The 22,736-nt window shown below is 46.3% G+C and overlaps 1 protein-coding gene across 2 annotated transcripts in view; it reads left to right on the top strand.

Moving 5' to 3' along the window:
• Positions 1 to 6,598: 6,598 nt before the first annotated feature.
• The window catches only part of LOC138525853 (carbonyl reductase [NADPH] 1-like), a 58,592-nt gene continuing 42,454 nt past the window's right edge, over positions 6,599 to 22,736 (top strand). The window contains exons 1-2 of one of the 2 annotated variants that reach the window (XM_069636121.1): positions 6,599 to 6,832; positions 9,606 to 9,937. In XM_069636121.1, coding sequence (XP_069492222.1) covers positions 9,649 to 9,937 — 289 coding nt within the window. In that variant the 5' untranslated portion in view covers positions 6,599 to 6,832; positions 9,606 to 9,648. Of the gene's footprint in view, positions 6,833 to 7,146; positions 7,324 to 9,605; positions 9,938 to 22,736 lie in introns of those variants that run through there. The other variant, XM_069636120.1, reaches the window with a different exon arrangement.

The following is a 22,736-nucleotide window of genomic DNA, read 5'->3' as shown; positions in this document are numbered from 1 at the left end:
GCTATTGCGCATCCCAAACTATTCATATCAATCATTGCATCCTCGCCATGGCCCCTGTCCCAAGGACACTGAACAATAGAACGTTATATTTGCAGTCAGACCTGTGGGCATCTCCTCGCCGCTAGCTGAAGACCGAAAGCGCCGCCCTTCGAATTCCTCATTTGCAACATCACGTCGAAAAGGCATCTGTGGCCGCTTGAAATCACAAATTAATCCATCTAGTGCGGCTGTGTGTGAAAATGGCAACTGCCTTCACTCACAAATGGGAGGCCCCGCCCGTCGGTGAACCTCGGTACAGTGATGCATGAGGGTCCACCGTTACTCGAGTACTACGTTCCACTGACCCTTCACAAGTCTGTTCGCGACTGCAAAGAATGCATGTGAAACAATGGGACCATAGCCGAATGAACATATCAACCAATGTTACACGGCCATCGGGTACTAATACATGATTGTAATAGCAAGATGCCATTCCTCGAATTGCAGCGTTGTGTGCGGGACGTGCTCGCCCAAAGGGGAGAGCAGCTTGCACAGGTGGAATGAATCACCACAGGTGGAGGCCATACAGCCTGAAAACACATAAATTGCACACCCAGTCTCCTCCCACAACCACACCCACTCCGAAATGCTACCGGCAGGACTCGCGATGTTGGCCCTGGGGGACCTGATAGCACTGCAAGTACTCCAACTCCAAGAAGAAGACGAACACCAACTACAACCGGCCGCACGGAGGAGACGCAGGAGGAGGAGGAGGGCAAGGCAGGGCCAGCAAGGGCTGCCAGCACAGCCACTACCACCACGCAGGCAGCCCGCAATCCCACGCCTCCGAGCACATCCGTTCAACCTCACTGATGAGCAGATCCACACCCTCTACCGTTTGGACCGGGACACCATAGCCGCCATTGTGGACATGACACAGGCTGACCTTGTCAGCATGATAGATAGCCCAACCGCCATCCCACCCCTACTGAAGGTGGTGTCTGTACTCCACTTCCTGGCCACAGGCACCTACCAGCACACAGTCGGACAGTTGCATGGCATTTCTCAGCCACTGTTCTCACGGACACTATTGCAAGTGCTCGATGCCCTCCTGCAGCACGCAGACGACTACATCTCTCTACCACGCTCGGAGCAGGAAATAACCAACACAAAAGTGGGATTCCATGCACTTGGCGGCATACCGGGTTGCATTGGTGCCATCGACTGCACCCATGTGGAATTGGTCGTCCCACATGCCATGGAGGCCCAGTACCGCAACCGAAAACAATTTCATTCACTGAATGTACAAATGGTGTGTGACTCCAACAGGATCATTACACATTGTTGTGCCCGATTCCCTGGATCAACCCATGATTCTATGGTCTTGAGGAACTCAACAATACCACGCTACATGGAGCGACACGCAGGGAACAGATCCTGGCTACTCGGTGAGTCTCATTTCATGCATGATGATGTGGGGTATGTGATGCGGCAATGACCTGGCAGGAAGGGGGGGGGTGCGTACGTAGCAATGGCATTCCACATAATTCGTTTATCGTCCACATACAGGTGATGCCGGATATCCACTGAAGAGATGGCTCCTCACACCAGTCCGGAACCCACGGGACCAGCATGAGGAGGACTACAACCATGCCCACTCACGTACCCGTGTAGTCATTGAACAGGCATTCGGCCTACTGAAGACCCGTTTCCGGTGCCTCAGCAGGTCTGGCGGGGCACTCCTGTGCCGCCATGAGAAGGTTGCAAAGATGGTGATGGCATGTGTCATGCTACACAACATGTGCGTACGTAGAAATGTGCCCATGCCCCCTGACGCAGAACTGCAAGCACCTGAAGATGGTCATGATGAGGGTGGGGATGTGGCAGCACCTCAAGGAGTCTGCGAGGCACAGGAGGGCCGTGAAATTCGTCAGCATCTCATAGATGCATGCTTCTAGCACTCACGCCTGGTGGCTGATACATGGACACGGGACTCGTGGCACTGTGTGTGTCTGGTACATGCACAAAATGGACTGTACGCCTATGATGGCCTAGTACACGAAGATCATTGTCCACACATCTCATTGGTTAATCGTGCATTGTTTATGGCATATGTGATATCATGTTGAACACCCTATCGACCCGCAACCCAAGTGAGCCCAACACACCCCCTCCACCCTCCTACCTCCCCCCCGAACACCAGTGTCCAAAGATGCTCATTGTCAGTGGGCAGTCGCTATTGCAAGCCCCCTCTGCGGGTATCAGGGGCACCCCTGCCTGTGGAGCGCAGGTTCCTCCCAGATCTACGTTGGGGGCTGCCCTGGACGGAACTTGCAACGGATGATGTCTCTGCCTGCTCACGTCCATGCATGTCCCTAAGGGTTTGTGAGAGCTCAGTGAGCACACGGCGCACTGCGGCAAGTTCGGCACATACGTCTTTGGACGTCGCATGCAGTTCCCCCCTGAGGCTCTCGGTGCTTCTCTCCATTTGGACTCTCAGGCTCTCGGTGCTACTCTCCATTTGTGCCCTAAGTGTCTCAGTTGATGTTTCTATGTCTGCCTTAGTGCCCCCACATCCATCGGCATGGTCCTTGAGGAGCGTGGCCAGTTGCTGCTGTTGCACGATTAACTGGTCGAGGGACTGTTGCCTCTGCTGGGCCATGGCCATTTGCGGTGGTGTCACAGAGGGGCTGTTCGCCTCATGTTGCCCTGCCACAGGGCTTGTGGGGGATGGCCAGTCGTCGTCTTGTGGGTGCCCCTGCGTGGTATCCTCATGGTGTACGGGATGGAACAGACAGGGGGATTGGGACAGGTCATGGATGGATCTGACTTCGACATCCCCGTCTTCTGTGTCGGAGCATGCTGCCATTAATGGGGTGTCACCTATGGTGCTGCTGCCACCAGAGGCAGTACCTTCTGTGGCATCCATTGGGGGGACCTGTGGTGGTGCTGTTGTGGGCATGCTGGCTGCTGGGGTGCCTGTTGATGTTCCCTCCTGTGTGCTGCCACTTGATATGTGCTGCTGCCGTGTCTTGATGCGTGCAGCTGAGGTGGAGGGTCTTTGGCCGTCGGTCTTGGCCCTCTTTGCAGGTGTGCTGGTAGGGGTGTCCTGGAGCTCGTCGTTTGGATCGGACCCTGTGGTGGATTAAAGGAGGGCGAGCGTTATTAATGGGTCTGTGGGAATTGGAATGGCAATGTATCACATGCATTGGGGTGGTACCTGAGGGTGATTTGGGTCGGGGCCTTGGAGGTGCTTTCATTTGTGTGTGGAGTGAGGGTGCAGTTGTTTGGCAGCCTGCAGTTAGGGTGTGCCTGCTGCACGTGTAGTGGGTGTTTTTGGGGTTTTTACTTATTTATGTATTTATTGTGAGTTTTAAAGTGCGCTATCAGGCCAATGTGTGTGGACGTTCTCCTGGCCATGTGTTGCTGTTGCGCTATGTGGACACATGTGAGTCACATGATTGGACATTGTGGATTTGGCATGGTTTTATTTGGGCCACCTACCTGATTCTCCGGATGTCTGCACTCCTTTCTCCATCCCTCCGACTCCCTCTATGCTCTCCATTCCAATGGTGGAGGCACAGATTTCTTCCCAGGGGGTCAACTTGATGGGTGATTCCGATCCTCCCCCGGTGGCTGTGGCAATGTTGCGGTTGGCAGAAAGTATGCTACGGACGCGTATCCGCAGGTCGTCCCACCGCTTCCTGCATTGCTGTGGGTTGCGGGGTGCGGTCCCCACCGCACTTACCCGCTGTGCCACCAGGGCCCATATGGCCTTCTTGTTCGCAAGTGCCGTCCTGGTCATTTGCGTGGAGAAGACGGCGGCGGCATTCTCCTGGAGGGTCTCTGTAAGCACGGTGAGTTCCTCACGGGAGAAGTGGACCTGCCGCTTGCGGTCGCACGCTTTCTTCGCTACTTTTCCCATTTTTCTTGGTTTCACTAGGGTGGATGACGGGTTGGGATGTGTCTCAGGGTGGTGTTTTTAGTGGTTGTGTGTATTTTGTGGTTTCATAGGTGTACGGGGTGTTGTTTCCCGTTCCGGGCCCATGTTTTTACTTCCGTTTCCGTATATTTACGGTCACCGTACTTTCCGGTTGGCGCTCACTGCGGTGTCCGCTATGATGGGTGGCGGTATTGCACCTAGGGCGCCGTACGGCGGCGGTGTGGGCCGTTTTGGGGTCATTTCCGCCATCGCGGACTTTGCACTTCCGCCATGGCGTGGTGCTCGTGCCCGATGGGTCGGAATGGGCCGCACTTTGCTCCATCGTGCAATGGCGGAAACGCTATTTACGCTGTGGCGGTCCGGTCAGTCACTTTCCGCCAGGGTCGTAATGAGGGCCTATGCCTCTTCACATGTGTTTTATGAACAATACTTTCTTGGTTCACAGGAAGGCCAAAGTCAGCTCGGTGAAGAATCTCCCAGAGTTCAACAGCTGGGTGGTGTATCACCACTTCAAGAGGTAGGGTATTCACATGCTGTAAGATGTGTTTCAAGATGTGGAGTGGTTGGATCAGCTGTACCGTCAAGACACATACCTGCAGCTGCTAATTTCTTACCCATGCAGAAGATTTCTCCAATGTTGTTAAAGGTATTGAGTGTGGGAGTTATCAAGTCTTCCTTTCAGGCTTTCTTCTACGCCCTGGTGTTTCGCCAAGTTGGTAAGACTGTTACCTGTGGCCCTTCGCAGGCACAGTGTGCACATTATAGTCTTTCTGGACAAAATGATTTTTATGTCACAAGAACGTGGGTTTTGGCAGCTCAGATAGAGACAACGGTAGTCCTACACAACAGCCTACATTCCTGATCAACTGTACAATGTCAGAGTTGACCCCCAACAACTGGAATTTCTGGAATACAGGATAGATACATTCTCCATGATGTTCCAATTACTCTGCCGCAAGGTGGAAGTGTGAAGAAGTAATTCAGCTCCAACCTTGCACAGAGGCTGCATATCACTGTGAGGGCTAGCCTGATTAGTGGTTCGGGTAGCCTCCTCTATTCAGGCTATATTCCCAGGCCTTCTACGCCACAGAGCTCTTAAGAGGTTCACGATTGGCCACTTGAAGAAGGGCTTGACTTATTATCAGATGTTGCTGAGTCACAGAGGTGTCCAGACAAGGTGAAGCTTGGAATGCGAATGCGATTATTGGACCCACTGCAGAGTTGGTCTGCTAGTCAGATTCTAGCCAGTTAGGATGGAGGGCTGAGCGCTGAGAGACTTCTATTAGGGGAAATCTTCTCCGGAAGGCCTCAGCCTCCCCAGCAATTGTCTAAAGTTTCTAGTAGGTTCTTTTGTGATTTAGTCACTTGTAGGAGACACAGTGAATATTGATGTCCGTGTCAGCACTGTGATAGATCAATGACCTGGGGGATACCCGGTCTAAGCTGCTGGAATTAATGGAAAAGGACTTTTGGCAATATTGCCTCGGCTGGGCTTAGTTGTCACAGTGGAACATCTTCCTGTTCTCCCCATTCTGTTACAAGACTGGAGATACAGGTATCTTAGGAACCTCAGCGATTGGCCCCAGGACCCGCTGGTGTTTTAGGTTGTTGAAAATGTGGGCCGGTTGCAGAAAGTTCTTCTCAACTTAGTGCTGCCCTGCTTGTTGAGCTGAAGGCCAAATCCTTTCATAGCAGTGACCATGCATTTCTGCTGCCAAGGGATTTAGGAAAAGGTTATGCTTTTCCCCCATTTGCCATGATAGCGTGGGTGATAACCAAAGTAAGAAGAGCACGCTCGTCCTCAGTGCTGGCGACTGCCTTTTAGATGACACACACATGATGTCATGCCCTGCTGGACCGTCCTTCAGATTTTCTAATCCTACTTCCCCCAAATACTGCTTCTTCTGACAGATCTCCTGGGAGAATTACATTCTCTAGAGTGAAGGTTGCTGAGCTTGGCGGGCTTGAGAGTTTTGGGTAAACTGGAATATCAATGGCCTTTAATGATTGGCTGCAGATCTCATTCAAGACTCATGGTCCTCAGGATTTATGAGGTTGTCTGACTGGGCTGGTGTTAGTGGTGAGGTTTTAAACCCCCATGATCCACCATACTTGTCGCTATGGGGTGTGAAGTGTGAGTTGCCTCTTTGAGGTGTATTGTGGGAATTCCTGTCTCAGCCTAAAGAAGCTGCCTGTTAAGCTCACCACTTTGCTTTATTTGATATTGTGCAAATGGGTTTCTGATGTGAGGTCTATGGATGTCTCAGGAAGGTGTCTAATGGTGTCACCTTGTAACGTGTCCTACGAAGACTAGTTCCAAGTTGGTGTCTTACCCAGCCTTTCCAAAGTATCCTCATCTTTGCATAGTCATTGTAGGCAGAAATGTGAAACTTAGCACACGTTGCAATCACAAATGTGTAGTCATCAGTGTCGTATTAAATAGGCAAGATACGATCTCTTCTGTCCACACGCATGTGTTTGCGGATTGGGGTGTGCCAGATTCACTTGACAGAGGTTGAAAGCTGCTGATTCATCCTGACTCGATGAAGCAGCGTGTTGAACAGAGGACACCACTCTATAGCAACGGAAACCAACGTGACGCAGCCGCAGGGTGCTGCCGGGGCATGCGTGAGTGTAGCAGGTCGAGCAGGTTTAATAGAAATTTGAACTGCAACAAAAACAAGCACTAATCCTCTGCCCACACAGGCGAAATGCATAAAACGGCAGGAATTCAGAAGGCACCGGGGAGAGGCAGATGTGTGCAGCCTGAGCTTGTGCGCGCGCACTAAAGAAACACAATGCGCGAGTGCTGCTGTACTCGGGGCAGACACAGGAAGTGCTCAGTGAGTAACTTGTAGCTGCATTCGAGGGAGCCTCCAGCTCGGATAGCGCTTGTGCAAGGAACAGAAAGTAAGTTTCTTTTAAGTACGAACGCGGGAGCTGCATCAGGGCTTACTATTTTTTACGTTGCATTGATTTTGAAGTCAGCGTGAAGGTCCACATCCCTATGTTTTTGACGTGGTTTGTCGCTTGGTGATTTGTCGTGCAGTATGTTTTGAAGTTGGGTTTTATATATATAAAGTGCTTCCATTGGCTGACTCTTGGCGCTGGAGTCAGCGTAGAGTGTTGAGTGATGTGGTAGGGTAATTTATGGTGGAGTCTGAAAAGGCTAGTAACAGGCTGCAATGTGGCTATCAGTGAGAACATATGAAATGTGGCTAGCAGGCAGACACCGGGGAGAGGCAGATGTGTGGAGCCTGAGCTTGTGCGCGCGCACTAAAGAAACAAACTGCGCGAATGCTGCTGTACTCGGGGCAGACACAGGAAGTGCTCAATGAGTAACTTGTAGCTGCATTCGAGGGAGCCTCCAGCTCGGATAGCGCTTGTGCAAGGAACAGAAAGTAAGTTTCTTTTAAGTACGAACGCGGGAGCTGCATCAGGGCTAACTATTTTTTACGTTGCATTGATTTTGAAGTCAGCGTGAAGGTCCACATCCCTATGTTTTTGACGTGGTTTGCCGCTTGGTGATTTGTCGTGCAGTATGTTTTGAAGTTGGGTTTTATATATATAAAGTGCTTCCATTGGCTGACTCTTGGCGCTTTCGGACTTGCACGAATATTGGATGGGTTTGGTCAGTAGCACAGGGAGCAATTGTTTATTTGGTCTTAATTGCTGCTTTTGCGTGAAATCAAACCTTTCACTGTTTGTCATCAGATAAAAGACAATTGAAAATGCATCACATTAACAATGCATTAGCATAAAAAAAAAGATTTTCTATAGTGTTGATGTCTGCAGATTGGAATGAACCAGGCTCTGTGTGCAGTAAACTTCTTGTTTTCTTGGGGCGTGTTTGAGCGTTATCTGCGGAGGTCGGTGAATATCTGTCAGACGCGGGTAATTGTACATGCCTTGCCTGTGCTTTATGGCGATTCTACTCGTTGGAGTCAGTGTAGAGTGTTGAGTGATGTGGTAGGGTAATTTATGGTGGAGTCTGAAAAGGCTAGTAACAGGCTGCAATGTGGCTATCAGTGAGAACATATGAAATGTGGCTAGCAGGCAGACAGTATTACAGCACGAAAAGAGCGGGAAGCATATATCTCAGTGCACTTAACCAATGAGTAAATATCACATTGTGAGTAGCGGGGAACAATTGTTGCCATGTAAATAACAGGGAGTAAGTATCACATTGCGGGTAACAGAGGGCATGCGTTGCATTGCTGTTGACCATGGAGCAATTTTCACAATGTGAGTAGTGGGGAGCAAATATTACAGTAGGGATAGCAGGGACATTATACCAGGGACATTATACCACAGTGCACATAGGGACATTATATCACAGTGCGGATAGCATGGATCAAGTAGCTCAGTGCAGAGGGCAGGGACCTTATATCACAGTGCGGATAGCATGGAGCAAGTAACACAGTGTGGATAGCAAGGACATTATATCACAGTTGGGATAGTATGGAGCAAGTAACAGTGTGGATAGCAGGGACATTATATGACAGTGCAAGTAGCATGGAGCAAGTATCACAGTGTGGATAGCAGGGACCTCATCACAGTGCGGATAGCATGGAGCAAGTATCACAGTGCAGATAGGGACAGTATGTCAGAGTGCAGATAGCATGGAGCAAGTATCACAGTGTGGATAGCAGGGACATTATACAGGGTTCGAAAATTAAGATTGGATAAGCAGGAGCTAAACGCATCTCCTGGTTATTGCGCATTAACCAGTGACCAGGAGCAACTACTGGGGAACGACGAGCTAGAACATAGCGTTCAGCAAATAATATTTCCACACAAGATGTAAACATATCATTTTGCCCATTATTTATTTCCTTTCAAACTTACAATGTCATATATATGTGTCCTAATGTTCATTTAGAGATTGTCACAAATGCACAGAGTTAAATTCACACAGGTGTGTCTGTTTGGTATCAGTTAGCTTGGGGAGCCAAAAGTATCTCCTGGTTGCGGTTGGTGTCAAGCTAACCAAGCTCTTCTAGGCTACAAGCAGGAGCTAAATAGCTGCCAGATCCCCTCAATTTCGAACACTGTTATATCACAGAGGAGATAGCATGGATTACGTATCTCAGTGCAGATAGCAGAGACATTATATCACAGTGGGGATATCATGTATTAAGTATCACAGTGTAGATCGCAGGGACATTATATCACAGTGGGGATAGCATGGATCAAGTATCACAGTGCGGATCGCAGGGCTCTTATATCACAGTGTGGATCGTACAGACCAAATACTGTATCACAGTGTGAATAGCAGGAAGCATACAGCACAGCACGCTTTACTCAGGAGCAAATATTGCTGTACGAAAAGCAGAGAGCAGATATCAGGGAACACATCTCATCGCAGTGCGGACCAGTTGACTAGGTAACAAATGACTCTGAACAAGCAGAGTCTCTAAGGGGGATGATGCAGCCTTATTTTCTCCACTGAGGCAATAGAGAGAAAACATTGTTAGGTAAGTGATGAAGGTTTGCTGGGGGGACTGGGAGGAGAGGATATGAGACTCGTAGAGTGTTGGGAGGGTGGAACGAGTTCAAAGAGAGTGACAGCTTACCAATGAGGGACAGCTGAGAGGCATATTTTAATGCATTCTGTATGTGGAGTATTTTAATAGATACCATACTTTTTGTGTATTCTCTCTCTGTATTTTTTCTATTGCAGGTCATCTTACGTCTTCAGAAAAACATACAATCACAGCGCGAGAATGTCACGCAGTGCCAGGGTTGCGGTGGTGACGGGAGGCAATAAAGGCATTGGTCTGGCCATTGTGCGGGCTATGTGCAAGCAGTTTGATGGGGATGTGTACATGACTGCCCGGGACCCCAAGCTGGGAGAAGAAGCAGTGCAAAAACTACAGCAGGAGGGTATAAAATCATTGTTTCATCAGCTGGATATCACCAACCTCCAAAGCATCAATGCTCTCAGGGACTTCCTGAAGCAGGAATATGGAGGCTTAGATGTTCTTATCAACAACGCCGGAATCGCTTTCAAAGGTAACACCAGGAATCTTTGCTTTTAGGGCAGCATTTAGAAAAACCTCTCTGTAGCAAAAAGTAAATATGGGATTGGTTCACTGTGGTGTATGGCAAAGGCACTCAGGGTAGAAAATCCCTTTCATGGTAAATGGTCTTCTTATAATTATGATTGTTCTTTTACAACATGCTTAATACTGGAGACCAGTTTCTAAGCGCAAGACCGGGATTCGAATCTGACTGCTATGCGTTTTCTTGCTTCCAAGACAAACGCGTTGCCCCTGAGCTATCCTCCCGGCCTCATGATAATCATTGCTGGAAGCAGGGGTACCATTTTCAAGGTACAAGTTACAAGCTAGCCATAAAGTCACTCGTCCCCTCTCAATTCTAAACACACAAACAGCACACCATTTCTTACTCGCCAAAAGTCAGTTTACACTAGCCAATGGCTAGTGGCAAGTGCACATTTTGCACCCTGCTGAAAGAATTCAGGCATACTCCCAAGTCCGATACCCAAAAGCAAAATCTACATAATGTTTTTCGAACTATCCATATAAAATACATTCAAATGCAGTGAATTTAAATGGGGAACATTTACCTACTCGATGGTTATCCGAAAAGCCTGTTATGGTAGGGGCCCTCCAGGGCTGGACGTGGAGATGTCCTAAGTGCTCTCAAAGATGGGGGCCGCAATCTTCACGTGACCTAAACTACTGAAATAGATTCTCCCACGCATCTTGTATTTTTCTGTTTTTACAGCACAAAGCTAGCTAGGCAGCATCACAGCGCGTAACAAGTAATTTGTGATGAAACGCGGTTGATGGAAGAGGAGCTTACAAGTTCTCATGCCTTAGCTAGTCCATACTATAGGAATGGTATATGCTTAGTGATGTGCAGAGTCAGGCGTTTAAGGGAAGAGCAATGGGAGCCCTAGTGTCTGAAAGGCACCCAGAAATCTAATTTAAATAACCCCAGGTACTTTAGAGCAGGGACCACCTAGATTATTCCTTGAGGGGGATTTGGATAGTTAAGGCGTTTGCCTTTAGGCCCTCACCTTTAGTAAGACAGGCTGTAGACAGTAGGGGTTACCGATCTCTAGTGACCATCCTGGGGTTGAGATACGCCTGGGTTGGGATGGGAACGTTCAGCTCTAGATTAGATAGTGAGGAACGGCCTTAAGGAGCCCCTGTCCGTTGAACAAATAACCCTTGAACTGTCTTCGAGAGTGGGTGTGTTCTTGAGGCCATCTGTGACTCCAGGTATTCCTTAAGACCAGCATATGTAGACATTTGTAACCTGGTGACAGGGCCTCATAACAGTGGTAACAGTACAACAAAGTGGTATTTTAAATGAAGTTGGGATAAGCATGGGATAGTCCCGAGGTGGGGTACACAGAAACTGCTACACGGCGTGAGTAGCCGATATTTACCCCAAGCAGTACTTTCTGTGCACCGCCTGCCGTAAATATTCCATCCGCTCTCAGCCAGTAATTCGGTGGTGTTTTGAAAACGGCATACATTCAAAATACCACCTGTCTTCGCCATTATCACCGTACCTACCATGCAGCCCATCTATCACTGTACCTATCATGCAGCCCACCTATCACCATACCTACCATGCAGCCCACCTGTCACTGTACCTACCATGCAGCCCACCTATCACTGTACCAATCATGCAGCCCACCTATCACCGTACCTACCATGCAGCCCACCTATCACCGTACCTACCATGCAGCACACCTATCACCTTACCTATCATGCAGCCCACCTATCACTGTACCTACCATGCATCCCACCTATCACCGTACCTACCACCGTACCTACCATGAAGCCCAATCTTACTGTCTTCACATGCTCTTCCAGTATCTTTAACCAGTGATCAAATCCTTGACAGCTACATTCGCTCAAAGGTGATTTCATTTGAGGCGGGCTATACACATTTGATTTTGTACTGCATCTGCTGGGTTCCATGTAATCTCATCGAAGGTTTTTTTTTCGCGATTTCTTTTACGAAAAAAACCCATCCAAATTTTTTTACATTATTTTTGGGGGGCTCCCCCCCAACCTCCCAATTTTCTTTAATTTGTATTCATTCCCAAACACCCACACCCCATATATATAATTTACTAACCCCCCCTAAAAAATTCAATGGTTTTTTCCCCAAAAAATGTGCAGTAAAAAACCCAGCGAAAAAACACTGATGCTCTGTAGTACTCGGTAGGAATAACATGCAGCTGTCCCATTAGCCGTATGCAATTAGAATGTTCAATGTTTTACAACCCTAGATACAAATGCCACTAGTTCAATGTGTCATGCTAGAGCACACACTAGATCAGGCATGTGTCACAGAAAAAACGAAAACCCTTCCAAACCGAAAAGGGAGCATATTTCACAGTCCAGACAATCAGCTCAATGGCTCCCGGTCAAAGAGCGAATCACTTTCAAAATTCTCACCCTCTCGCACAAATGCCTCACCCTCTCCACACCGTCATACCTATCAGAGACAATTACCAAATCCTCCTCTACACGACCCACCAGAACACAATACACCAACCTACTTCACATCCCGCGAATCACCCAGGCCACAGCTGGCGGGATAGGCTTCCCATACATCGCCGCCAAATCCTGGAATGCACTACCAGCAGATATTAGAGCAGAAAACTCGCTCCTTGCCTTCCGAAGAAGACTCAAAACTTCACTTTCCGTACTGTAAATTGCAATTGTTTTACCTAACCGCTAGCATTAACTGTCTGTAAAATAACCACCATACTGTAATTTGCAAATGTTCACTTATCTGTAACTAAGAATTGTTCTGTAACAAGCGCCACAATGCTCTGGGGCTGTTGCGCGCTTTACAAATCCGAATAAATAAATAAATAAACTAGCAACAGACTCTAACTGCAACCTTTGGCTCTCCACATGTTTATGACTGCAATTTCCATCAACCTTGGAAGGTATAGTGAATGGGAAGGAATCATGGAACTTGTAGCCCAAAACCCCTAGAGAGCCGCAGTGCCTAAACGATCTATTGCCATTGCGGAAACCTATGTTAGTCTTCACACCCCAGTACAAAGCAAGCAGAGTAAGAGTGAGTGATTGCCTAGGTGCCAACATGGCCCATTCCATTCTGCTGAGGTGTGTCTAACCGTGATGTTATCTTTGCATTGTGCAGTTTGTCTTTTTGTAATTATGACTCCATGATCATAAGAGAAGATAAACAAGCATTGGCAAAGCCAAACGGTTTGGCTTTTGTGTCTGCAGGCGATAGGCAGTTGCCAGGCACTGCCATGAAGGCACTACCTGGACAGCTGGAAAAGGGTGGGATTATGACATGCATGTGCCAGACACTGGTATTGCCAGGCCGGCATTGCCAATGTAGGAGTGTCTGGCAAATGCTTATCTGATACATAGACGCAAGTCAAAAGGTTGACTTTGTCAATGAGTGTTCAGTGCAAGGAACAGATATGCAAATCAATTGGCTGATGGCGCACTTGGTTAAGATTCTTTTTATAGCAGTTGCACATTTTCATAGCTGCAATGAAACCATTAACTCCCAGGAGACTGCTTAGAAACACCACTGGCAGTCCAAAGTCTGATGCTACTGCATAACCGAGCAAGCTCAAAAGTATCCCAGGAGGTTTTATTTTAGGTGGAAAAGGGCAGATATTGTGTGGGAATGGGCATGGGTATTAGCATGGGCATGGGCAGCCAGTGGGTGGATAAATAACCAAACAACACCCACAAGATGTGTGTATCTCCTCACATGCCATCCATTCTCCCTCATAGCGGTATTACAAGATGCAATAGTTTTGGCTTATAGCTTGTGCTTAAACGCCACCAAAACTGAAAAGAGGGCTGGGCGTTCAAATCCCAGATGGAATTCAATATGTTCATGTGTACAAGTGAGTGAAGGACAATTGCGTAGCGCAAATATCACAGACTTAACTTCTGCAGATAACTGTACTGCATGGAGAATGGAAGGTGGCCCCCAGGAGAAATATAGATTATTTAAGGTCTATCCTAAACCCCGCCCCACCCAAAGCTTTCGCTCACTGTACGTGGCCGGGAGGGGTGGGACTCCGCACCATGGAACCTTTTTCCCTAAAGACGCCTGAGTAGAAAGAGGCACAACCAGTAAATCTTGGTTGGCTGAGCAAATGTTCCTTAATGGAATTTAATAGCAAGTTGCGGAGAAAGACTGAGGCCATATTGCAAACCCCTTTTAGTAACAGCTGCCACCAAGTTAATGACTTGAGTGTAGTGAGGGCGCTTAATGGGGGTGTTTGCGGCGGGTTGACCCTGATGCATGGGAAATATTGCTTTTAGCTCCTGCTTCAAGCAATGCAGGTCCTAATGTGGCGTTAAGAAATCGTTTTTCTTTGATGCTATTCTGCTCTCCGTGCTTGACATTGCATTAAAAAAAAAACTCTACCAGCTTCCCACCTTGGGAGTAGCGAAAAAGAGCTTTGTACAAGCCCCTTTTCACTGTTCATGTCAGATGAATTCTAAAGGAGGGCTGAGGTGTGGGAGCGGGGCCTGGTGTTGCCAGAGGCTAGTATGGGGAATTGTTTTACAAGTTCAGGTTGGCATTGGGAGGAGCACAGGGGCAGATTAAATCTGGTGCCACAGGGTGTAAGTTTCAGTGAGCTAATGCAGGCTCCAGGGCCACCATGTCCTCTGTGTGTTCATGCCTTCCTTCAGGGGCAGCTCGGCCTAGTTGACTGCACTGCTCTGTGCCTTGTCAGTCACGTTTCTCATGCTCTCAGGCTTCTCTCCCAATTTCTCTACCGGGTCTCCCTCTACACCTCCTTCCAGGTCTGCCAATTGAGTAAAGCCCACATTCTCTGATTCTGAATTGGCCAGTCATCCCAACCGAATTACTCATGACTTTTAAAACTCTGCAGAAAAAAACAACCAAACAGTCCCTCTTAAATGGGACTCTGGCTGCCACCACGTACCATTAGAGAGATTTGCATAGCTGGGCTCTTTTGGCTGGCAACAGTTCCCCCACTTTTCCAAGGAAGCCCATTGTAGATTTCGAAATTGCTCAGAGCTTGGTTGGAGCTGTTAAGCCCCTTGTTATAGCCTACTGGAGCCTGGTTGGGTGGACACCAACAGCTACCAGGAGCTATGCTTGACTCCTAGGTCATATGGTGTTATACACACATACACATCTGAAATTAATTCAGTGTGTTTGGGAATGCTTATGATGGAGTACTAGGATACATTTAAAAGACTTTGATGGCATAATGGGTGATATATAATCATAATAAAAGTATTGTTTGCACCTCATGTGGTAGTTAGATTTGCAGCACGCTGTTTTGCTAGTTCCTGCTCACTCCGATGCCAGATAACCAGTTACTGCTTATCTCATCCTTACGTCGATTCCTACTTTGAAAACCCTGTTGCAGTAGCCAAGCCAGGTTTTAATTATGCTGACCACCACAAACCTTTACTCTTCGAACAACATTGTTATTTGTTTTGTTTGGTGTGGTGTAAAAATACACTGGTAATGGAAGCCTTACTTTTAATTCTCAGACATGTCATTGTCCAAGAACACCATGAGGTTTTTTGCCTTTCCCTTGGTTTTTTTGTGCCACAATTTATATTTTTATTTTTACAAAACAAAACGGAATAATATCAGAGAGTCACATAAAATGTCATCATACATACAACATATAAAATGGAGACGACCAAATAATAAAGGCCTGCATCATTCTATGCATTGGTGGCTATGTTTAAATGCCACCAAAACAGAATGAATGGGAAGCATTGAGTCTTGCTTATAAGAGCTTTGATGCAGATGGTGGTCGCATTGCTGTGGCGGAGAAAGTAAAAACCCTCAGACTTTATATGGAAGTATCGCTTAACGCGGATGACCATGTGAACCATGTGGTTAAAAACTCAAATTATTATTTGAGGGTCTTGAGACAGATTTGTTGTCTTGTCACTTTAAAAAAACGCGAGAAGCTGGTTTGAGCCATTGTCTTACCCAGACTTGATTACTGCAATTCCTTGGTAGGTGGGGCAAGTAAGGAACGCCTATGTAGGCTACAAAAGATCCAGAACAACGCGGTTCGAGCAGTTTGCAACATTGCTTGAGCGAAACGGTGTCTGGGGCCAGGAAAGAGCTCCATTGGTTCCCGGTTGCTGAGAGGGTTCAGCTCAAGATACTCATGCTAAGGTATAAGTGTCTGTTTGGAAACGCGCCCTCCTACCTGAAGGAGGAATTGGAAATGTATATACCGGCCTGGAACCTACGGTCTTCTGACACACTTAGCCTTAGCACTCCCCGGTTCAAGAGTTCTAGAGGAAATGGACGCTCCATTCCTGTATTGATGGCTCAGGCTTGGAATTCGCAGAGGTCTGCGAATCGAAAAGAATCACTTTGCGTTTAGGAAAGGCTTGAAAACTCTGTTATTTGCCTAGGTAGGGCCTGGAGTTTACATTTGGCCCTCTTGTGGTGTTTCTTGTCTGTTGCCGTTATTGTTTTTTGGTTTGTGTAGCGCCCTGATGCCTAATGGTTTTTTGCCTGTCAATAAAAACAACAGAAACATAAATAGAAATAGAAAATCCAAGTGATAACATAACAGATTGATCCTACTTCATTTTGAGGCAGGTTTATGCCTATTCTATTGATCACTAAGGTATTGTAGCTAGCAATCGATTTTGGGGTTTGGGTAAGAAGGGTATTTAATTTGAATTGTAATCAACTGTGGGGGGGGGCCATAACATGTGAAACGTATGTATTGATCTGTGAGTATTGCTGTTCCCTTTTCCATTTCAAACAGCTCCCCCCGATTTTACTCCACCACCTTGTTGTTTGAGGGCCACCTGGATCTTTGCACTTCTGTTCCAAGGGGAGTCTAGCCTCGATAAGCATGCGTGATATCAGGGTGCAAAGTCCTTTCATCGCGGGATGTTTTTTTCACATTTTTTGTACTGCAGAGAAAAAGAAATCAAAGTTTTTAGGGGGGTTAGAAAAATATGTTAAGGGGAATGGGGGATGAGTTTTTTCGTTAAAGAAATCTGTGGTTAAAAACCCTGCGAAAAAAACATTCCACAATGAAATGACATGGAACCGATATCAGGAACGTCAGAGGTCCTGCCTTTCGGTTATTCCCATTGTCTCCACTATCTCCAAGGATCAGAATCCTAGGGTCCATATGGAGGACTAGGCCACATATTTCTTGAATTTTTGCCAATATTTCTTTCCAAAATATTTGTGGCCGTAGTCACAATCACCAAAAATGCCCAACTTTTTGCAACCTCTCCAGCACAGAGGTTAGATGGTTGGAAGGTGCATATTCTTCGTGGATAGAGGTACAATCTGAATATAATATTAAAAGTGCATTCTTTCTGTATCGTATATCTAGGTGATTTCTTTGCTTTTGTCAATATCCCAGACCAATTCGTAGTGTTTAATTTCAGATTCAGTTTCTATTTGCTCATGTAAGACAGCTTGTTTCTTTCTAATAAACGATAAAGCTTTGACATCCTACCCTTCTCTTTGTCTTCTATATAATGCAATTTGAGTGGTGCCAGTTGTCTCAGCCCAGCTGCCCATGTCCTTGGATGTGAAACCCAACGCTCAATTTGTGTGTATCTGAATCTTTCACCCTGCCCTAGTTGGAATTTTGTTCTTGCTTCTACATAGAGGGGTGCCATGCATGAAGAAGCCAATAGTTTTAATAAGCTCCTGTGACCCCTTTGTTGAAACTTCTTCCAGTCCACCCTCGGGAGAACTCGTATTATGGGTGAACAAGGTCATAAACCCAGTTTTACTTGCAAGAATCGAAGGGCCCTGTCTCAAACTTGCATTGAGTATTGTGTCTCTTTTAATGGTAGAACCCCTTGTATTTTGCTACCTTTATTTAAACATTGGAGGGAATTAAGTGGGACTCCTGCTGCATGCGTTCTGTCGACATCCATTCCTTTATGGCTTTTGCTTTGGACCATTCCAATATGTTAATTATCTGGGATGTGGACATCTATTGTTTAAGGTCTACAAACCCCAAGCCATCCTTCAGCAGTGGAGCGTGTGAGGATTTTTGTAGTGATTCTCGGCCTTCAATTTGCCCAAACAAGTTTAGTGGGTTCACTTTGTACTTCTCATTTTGTTTTCTCTGGTAATCTCTCTTGGTAAATTCCTAAAAGCCTATAAAGGTCTTGGGCATATGTTCATTTTAATTGTGATCATTCTGCCTTGCCACAGAATCTCTTGGTGGTCCACATGTGTAGGTCCTGTGATAAATCCTAAGATAGGGGAGGGATATTTGCCTTGCATAAATCAGAAAGGTTGATTTTAGCAGATAACCAAATATTCTTTGTGTGTGTTTGTCCATCTAACAGCAAACTGTTCTTCTAACATGTCCATAACTTGTGGGGTTTGCAGATATTGAGGCCACTGGATTTTGTGTAATTTGTGGTAAAGCCTGAGACCTCCTGAGTACTGGAAGCTTTTACGAGTATTCCGCTCCACATTTAAATCTTTGAATATTGAGTCTGATTCTCTGTGCAAGTGTTTCTACGGACAGTGCCAAAATAAGGGTTGAAAGGGGGCTGATTTGTCCTCTAGCAATTGGGATTTCAACAGTAAAGGTACCGTTGTGTTTTATTTTAGTACAGGGCAGTGGTAGAAGTGTACCAAGAAATGCAGTGGAACAGGGACCCAGGCGGGGAGCTACATGCAACACATTGTTCAAGGGTTGCAGCCACGCTGCTTGACAGCCAATTGAGTTGAAACAGATTTCAGTTTAGCTGTAAAGCGATTGGGTGGCAAAGTGAAGAAATGTGTTTTAACTTCACAACAAACAGTTCCAGAAAGGTGAAAATGGTAGCAAAAAGTAAAAAATAAAAGTAGTGGAACTCTGCTTCCGACCGTTCCCGCTCACTTCGACCACTGCTACTGGACATTTTGAAAGCACTAATACACATTTTGTGAATTTTGGGTCAAATCCACAGGCTTCGACCACAGTTTCTATATGCCCCCAATCCAGTCTATCGAACACTGTGTTGGCATCCATGGACAGTATGGAAAAGTGTTGCCCATCCTTTTAACGCATTCTATCAAGTCGAACATATTCTGTCAAGTCGGACGATCACCTTATGTTATAATGTGTGGCTCTATTTATGATGAAGCCTGATCTTTCATGTGACTTATCTGGAGGTTTCATCCCTTCTTCCTTGGAGGGAGCCACCCTATTTGAAGGTAGGGAATGAGCCCGCTCAGCAAAATGCTCTATAGGGGTTTGGGAAAGTGGGACCTCACTGGGAGAGACTCCCTTAGGGGACAGGGACTCCCATTCCGTTAAGGAGGCATTGTAGAAAGTGCATTTGAACAGTTGCCTCAAGGCAATGCTGGCCTCTCAATGGACTTGACAGTTAAGAACACCCCTTTTGGATCTGGTAGCAAGAATAAAAAGACTTTCCCCCTTGAATGGACGTGGAGAAACAATATGCAGAGGCGAGCCTCCAATGTACCAACGTCATTGGGAGGCAGAGCCGCGATGCCGAGCATAGCAGACTGTGGCACGGAGAAAGACCTGGAAGGAGGTGCAGAGGGAGATCCGTAGAGAAATCAGGAGAGAAGCCAGAGAGCACGAGAAACGTGGCCGACGAGGCACAGCCCCGGAAACCATGCTAAACCTGCCAAGCAAGAGATGACCGAGTCCCTGCACACACTACGCAAAACCAGAGAGCAGCATAGGGGCGAGCGAAGGAACATTCCTGCTTGCGTTTTGGAGAGGAAGCCCAGGAGCTGAGGAGAATGCCAGCATCACTGGGTCAAAGTCACCTCTCTGGAGCAGGACCTGTTACAGAGAAGGTATGCAGGTTGCTCACAGTAGAGGGGGCTCAGAGACCAGATTGGGAGAAGGAACATAGAGTCTAGATCCCTAAAAGGCTTTTCAGGTCCAGCGAGGGACACTGAAATAAATAATAAGAGGTATTATGAGGGAATCAGCCAAACAGCTGAAAGCCACACCCAAAAACCAATAGAAAGATATACTAGAAAGGGATACACATACCCCTACGAGTCAAGTGAGAAACTGGGAACAAGAGAACCCAGGGAGCCTGGATGATCCTATCAAGCAAGTTAGGAATCATCCCAAAGGGAAACCAGAACCAAGCAAGTCTGGAATCTCGTGGGGAGAGACCCACATAGTTGGTGGAGGAGGGTTAAGGACATATCCCTTAATCTGCGATCAGAGAGAGAATTGACCTTTTTTTCTGAACTTCAGAGTGTATGCCATATACTTGAATTTATTTGCAACTCTGACAAGATGGATACAAGCTGATGTAGTCAGGAGATCTGTCTCCTATTAAACATTTGTGGGAATTGAAACTAGGAGAGATTCCTGGAAATACTGAGAAATGGCAGAGTAAAGAACACTCAGGGCAGCCTATATTGCACACTTTCCCCTAAAGCTGCTTTTCTAAGTGGTGGGGCCAGTTTAGGAGTTAGGATTTGGACAGAGAACAAGATTTATAATTTTGCCAAATTTTGACGTGCACCCTTGGTTTAGTTTGTTAGGTAGGGAACTTCTCCATTAGCAATAGGGTCAGTAAGGCGTTTTCTTTAATTTAAATCTTCTGGTATGCCACATTCTCTATCAGTGAGGGCAGGACACTCATTAGGCAAGTTGCCTGGATTTTGGCATAGATTTCAGCGTCTACATTTAACAGAGAGGTTGACCCATAAGCCTCACACTCTTTGCCTGGTTTCAGTAACAAGCCTGTCACTGACTCGATCATGGTGGGTGGTAATTGGCCAGAGGTTTGGATAGTATTAAGTAACTTGACCAGAGTCTTGAATATTTGTGGTTTGAATACTTTATAATATGTGGGAAGAAACCCATCCTGTCCTGGAGTTTTATTGCTCAGCATAGGATTAATGACATCTTTGTCTTCATCCTTGGCAAATGAGGTCTCCAATGCTTCACTATCCTCCTCAGACATCAGTGGGAGATTTTCTGTGGCCACATAGTCATTTTGTCTTGTGTGGTCTAAATGTAAGCCCTTCATGAGTTTCCCAAAGTGAGCTATTAAGATGTCAGATTTAGCTTTTTCTTCATAATGTGGTAATCCTAGTTAATCCTCTATGCAAGGTAGACGTTCCAGGTTTGTAGTTTCTTCAGTTGATATGCTACACAGTTATTGGCTTTTGTACACTCATGAATAATACACTTGTTTGGTGTAAAGCTTTATATGTGCTGTTTTCCTGACTAGGTGGGGCTCCAGTTTACCCCTTGCTATCTGCACTTTGTGCACATAATTTAAGGAGCCTTTGGATTCATGAGCTTTTTCTTTCTCAGATATCTCTTCTTTCAATTGTCCCTTGAGTAACCCTGTTGCTTTCACACAAGCTAATTGATTCTCACATGTAACATTCCCCTATAGTGAACCGTTTCCTTGAAAGTACTGTTGATAACCTCTGCAATTTCTTTTTTATCTATTGGGGTCATGAAGCATGATATCTTTCATACGCCAACGTGTCTTTGGTCTTTTGAGTGCCTATCTATTGTTAAACCTATAGTCACCAGTGAATGGTCTGAAAGTTGTCTACTGTTTATACTTGAAGTAGACAAATATGGACAGAGCATTGAAGACATCAGCAGGCAGTCTTTTGGTGAATTACCTCAATGTGCATGAAAGAAAAATGTGTAGTTTATTTCATAGGATGTTGAAAGCGCCACATGTCTAGTAATCCTGGTTCTCTCAATCAGTAATGTGGCTAATGCTTTAGCTTTCTTGAAGTCTCAGGGAGAATGAGCCAATGATTTGTCTTTCATCGGGTCAAGCACTACCTTGAAATTGCCTCTGATCATAACATAGCCCTCTGCAAGGGTTGCCAAGGTTGGAGTAAGTCGGTCAAAGAATTCTTCTTGTTTCTCGTTTGGGGCCTACATTGTTGCTAATCCTTTAATAGGAATCTCCCCCAGGATTTCTTAATTATGTCTGGGCTTTGAAACAGGACACCTTTAGCAAATAATATAGCTACTCCGTAGCTAGGGTTATTCGACAAGGAAGTCCAGGAATTGAATGAAAAGGGAATGCTAGTCCATGTTCCAGAGGGTGCCTCCAATGCACTAGAGCAATATTTTCTTGGTGGAGAAAAAAAATAACAGTGATGAGATGAATAATATATTTGAGAGTATTGCACGACTTGCTATGCATTTGTTGATGCACACACACACTCCAGAGTGGGGATTCGATGGCTTGCTTGATTTGAAGATGCAAATCTGTCAGTACTGGTTTGTGAGGCAGATCCAGACTGCTCACTGTTCAGATGAGGAAGAAGTAAGTGCTGGTCTATTTGTTTACTGTTCACTTTGATTACGGAATTGTGGTGCTTCACACAAGAGAGGAGGCTGATGCTGATATGGTTAAAAAACAAAGGGGGTGAATACAAGTTTATCTGGTCAACATTTCTATTATGGCCATCGTCTCGGGAGGAGAGGAGGGAGGATAGCTCAGGGGCAACATGCTCACCTTGGAAGCAAGACAAAGACGACACGGAGCAACACAGGTACGATCCACGGGTCCGTGCTTAGAAACCTCTGGGTATTAAGCGCGTTATAAATAACCAATCATATCATAGCAAACAGATGGTGGTCAGACATACAAGGATGGCAGTATGGTTGTAAGAGAACTGGGTTTTGTGTTGAACTCGGAGAAATAAAGTCTAAAATCCGGCTAAAGATACATTTCTTGCCTTTTGTACATCCATGATGCAGAGGGTATTGGATCACATTATTGTGGATATGTTTTCGTGGTAAAGGTTTATGCTGGGTTGGGTTTAGCAAAAAGCAAACATTGAG

The sequence above is a fragment of the Ambystoma mexicanum genome, chromosome 7p (assembly GCF_040938575.1).
Source record: "Ambystoma mexicanum isolate Mex_15411 chromosome 7p, UKY_AmexF1_1, whole genome shotgun sequence".
In the NCBI taxonomy this organism is placed as follows: Eukaryota; Metazoa; Chordata; class Amphibia; order Caudata; family Ambystomatidae; genus Ambystoma; species Ambystoma mexicanum.
Note: the sequence above shows the minus strand (reverse complement) of the source record. Positions and strands in the feature narration are given on the sequence as shown.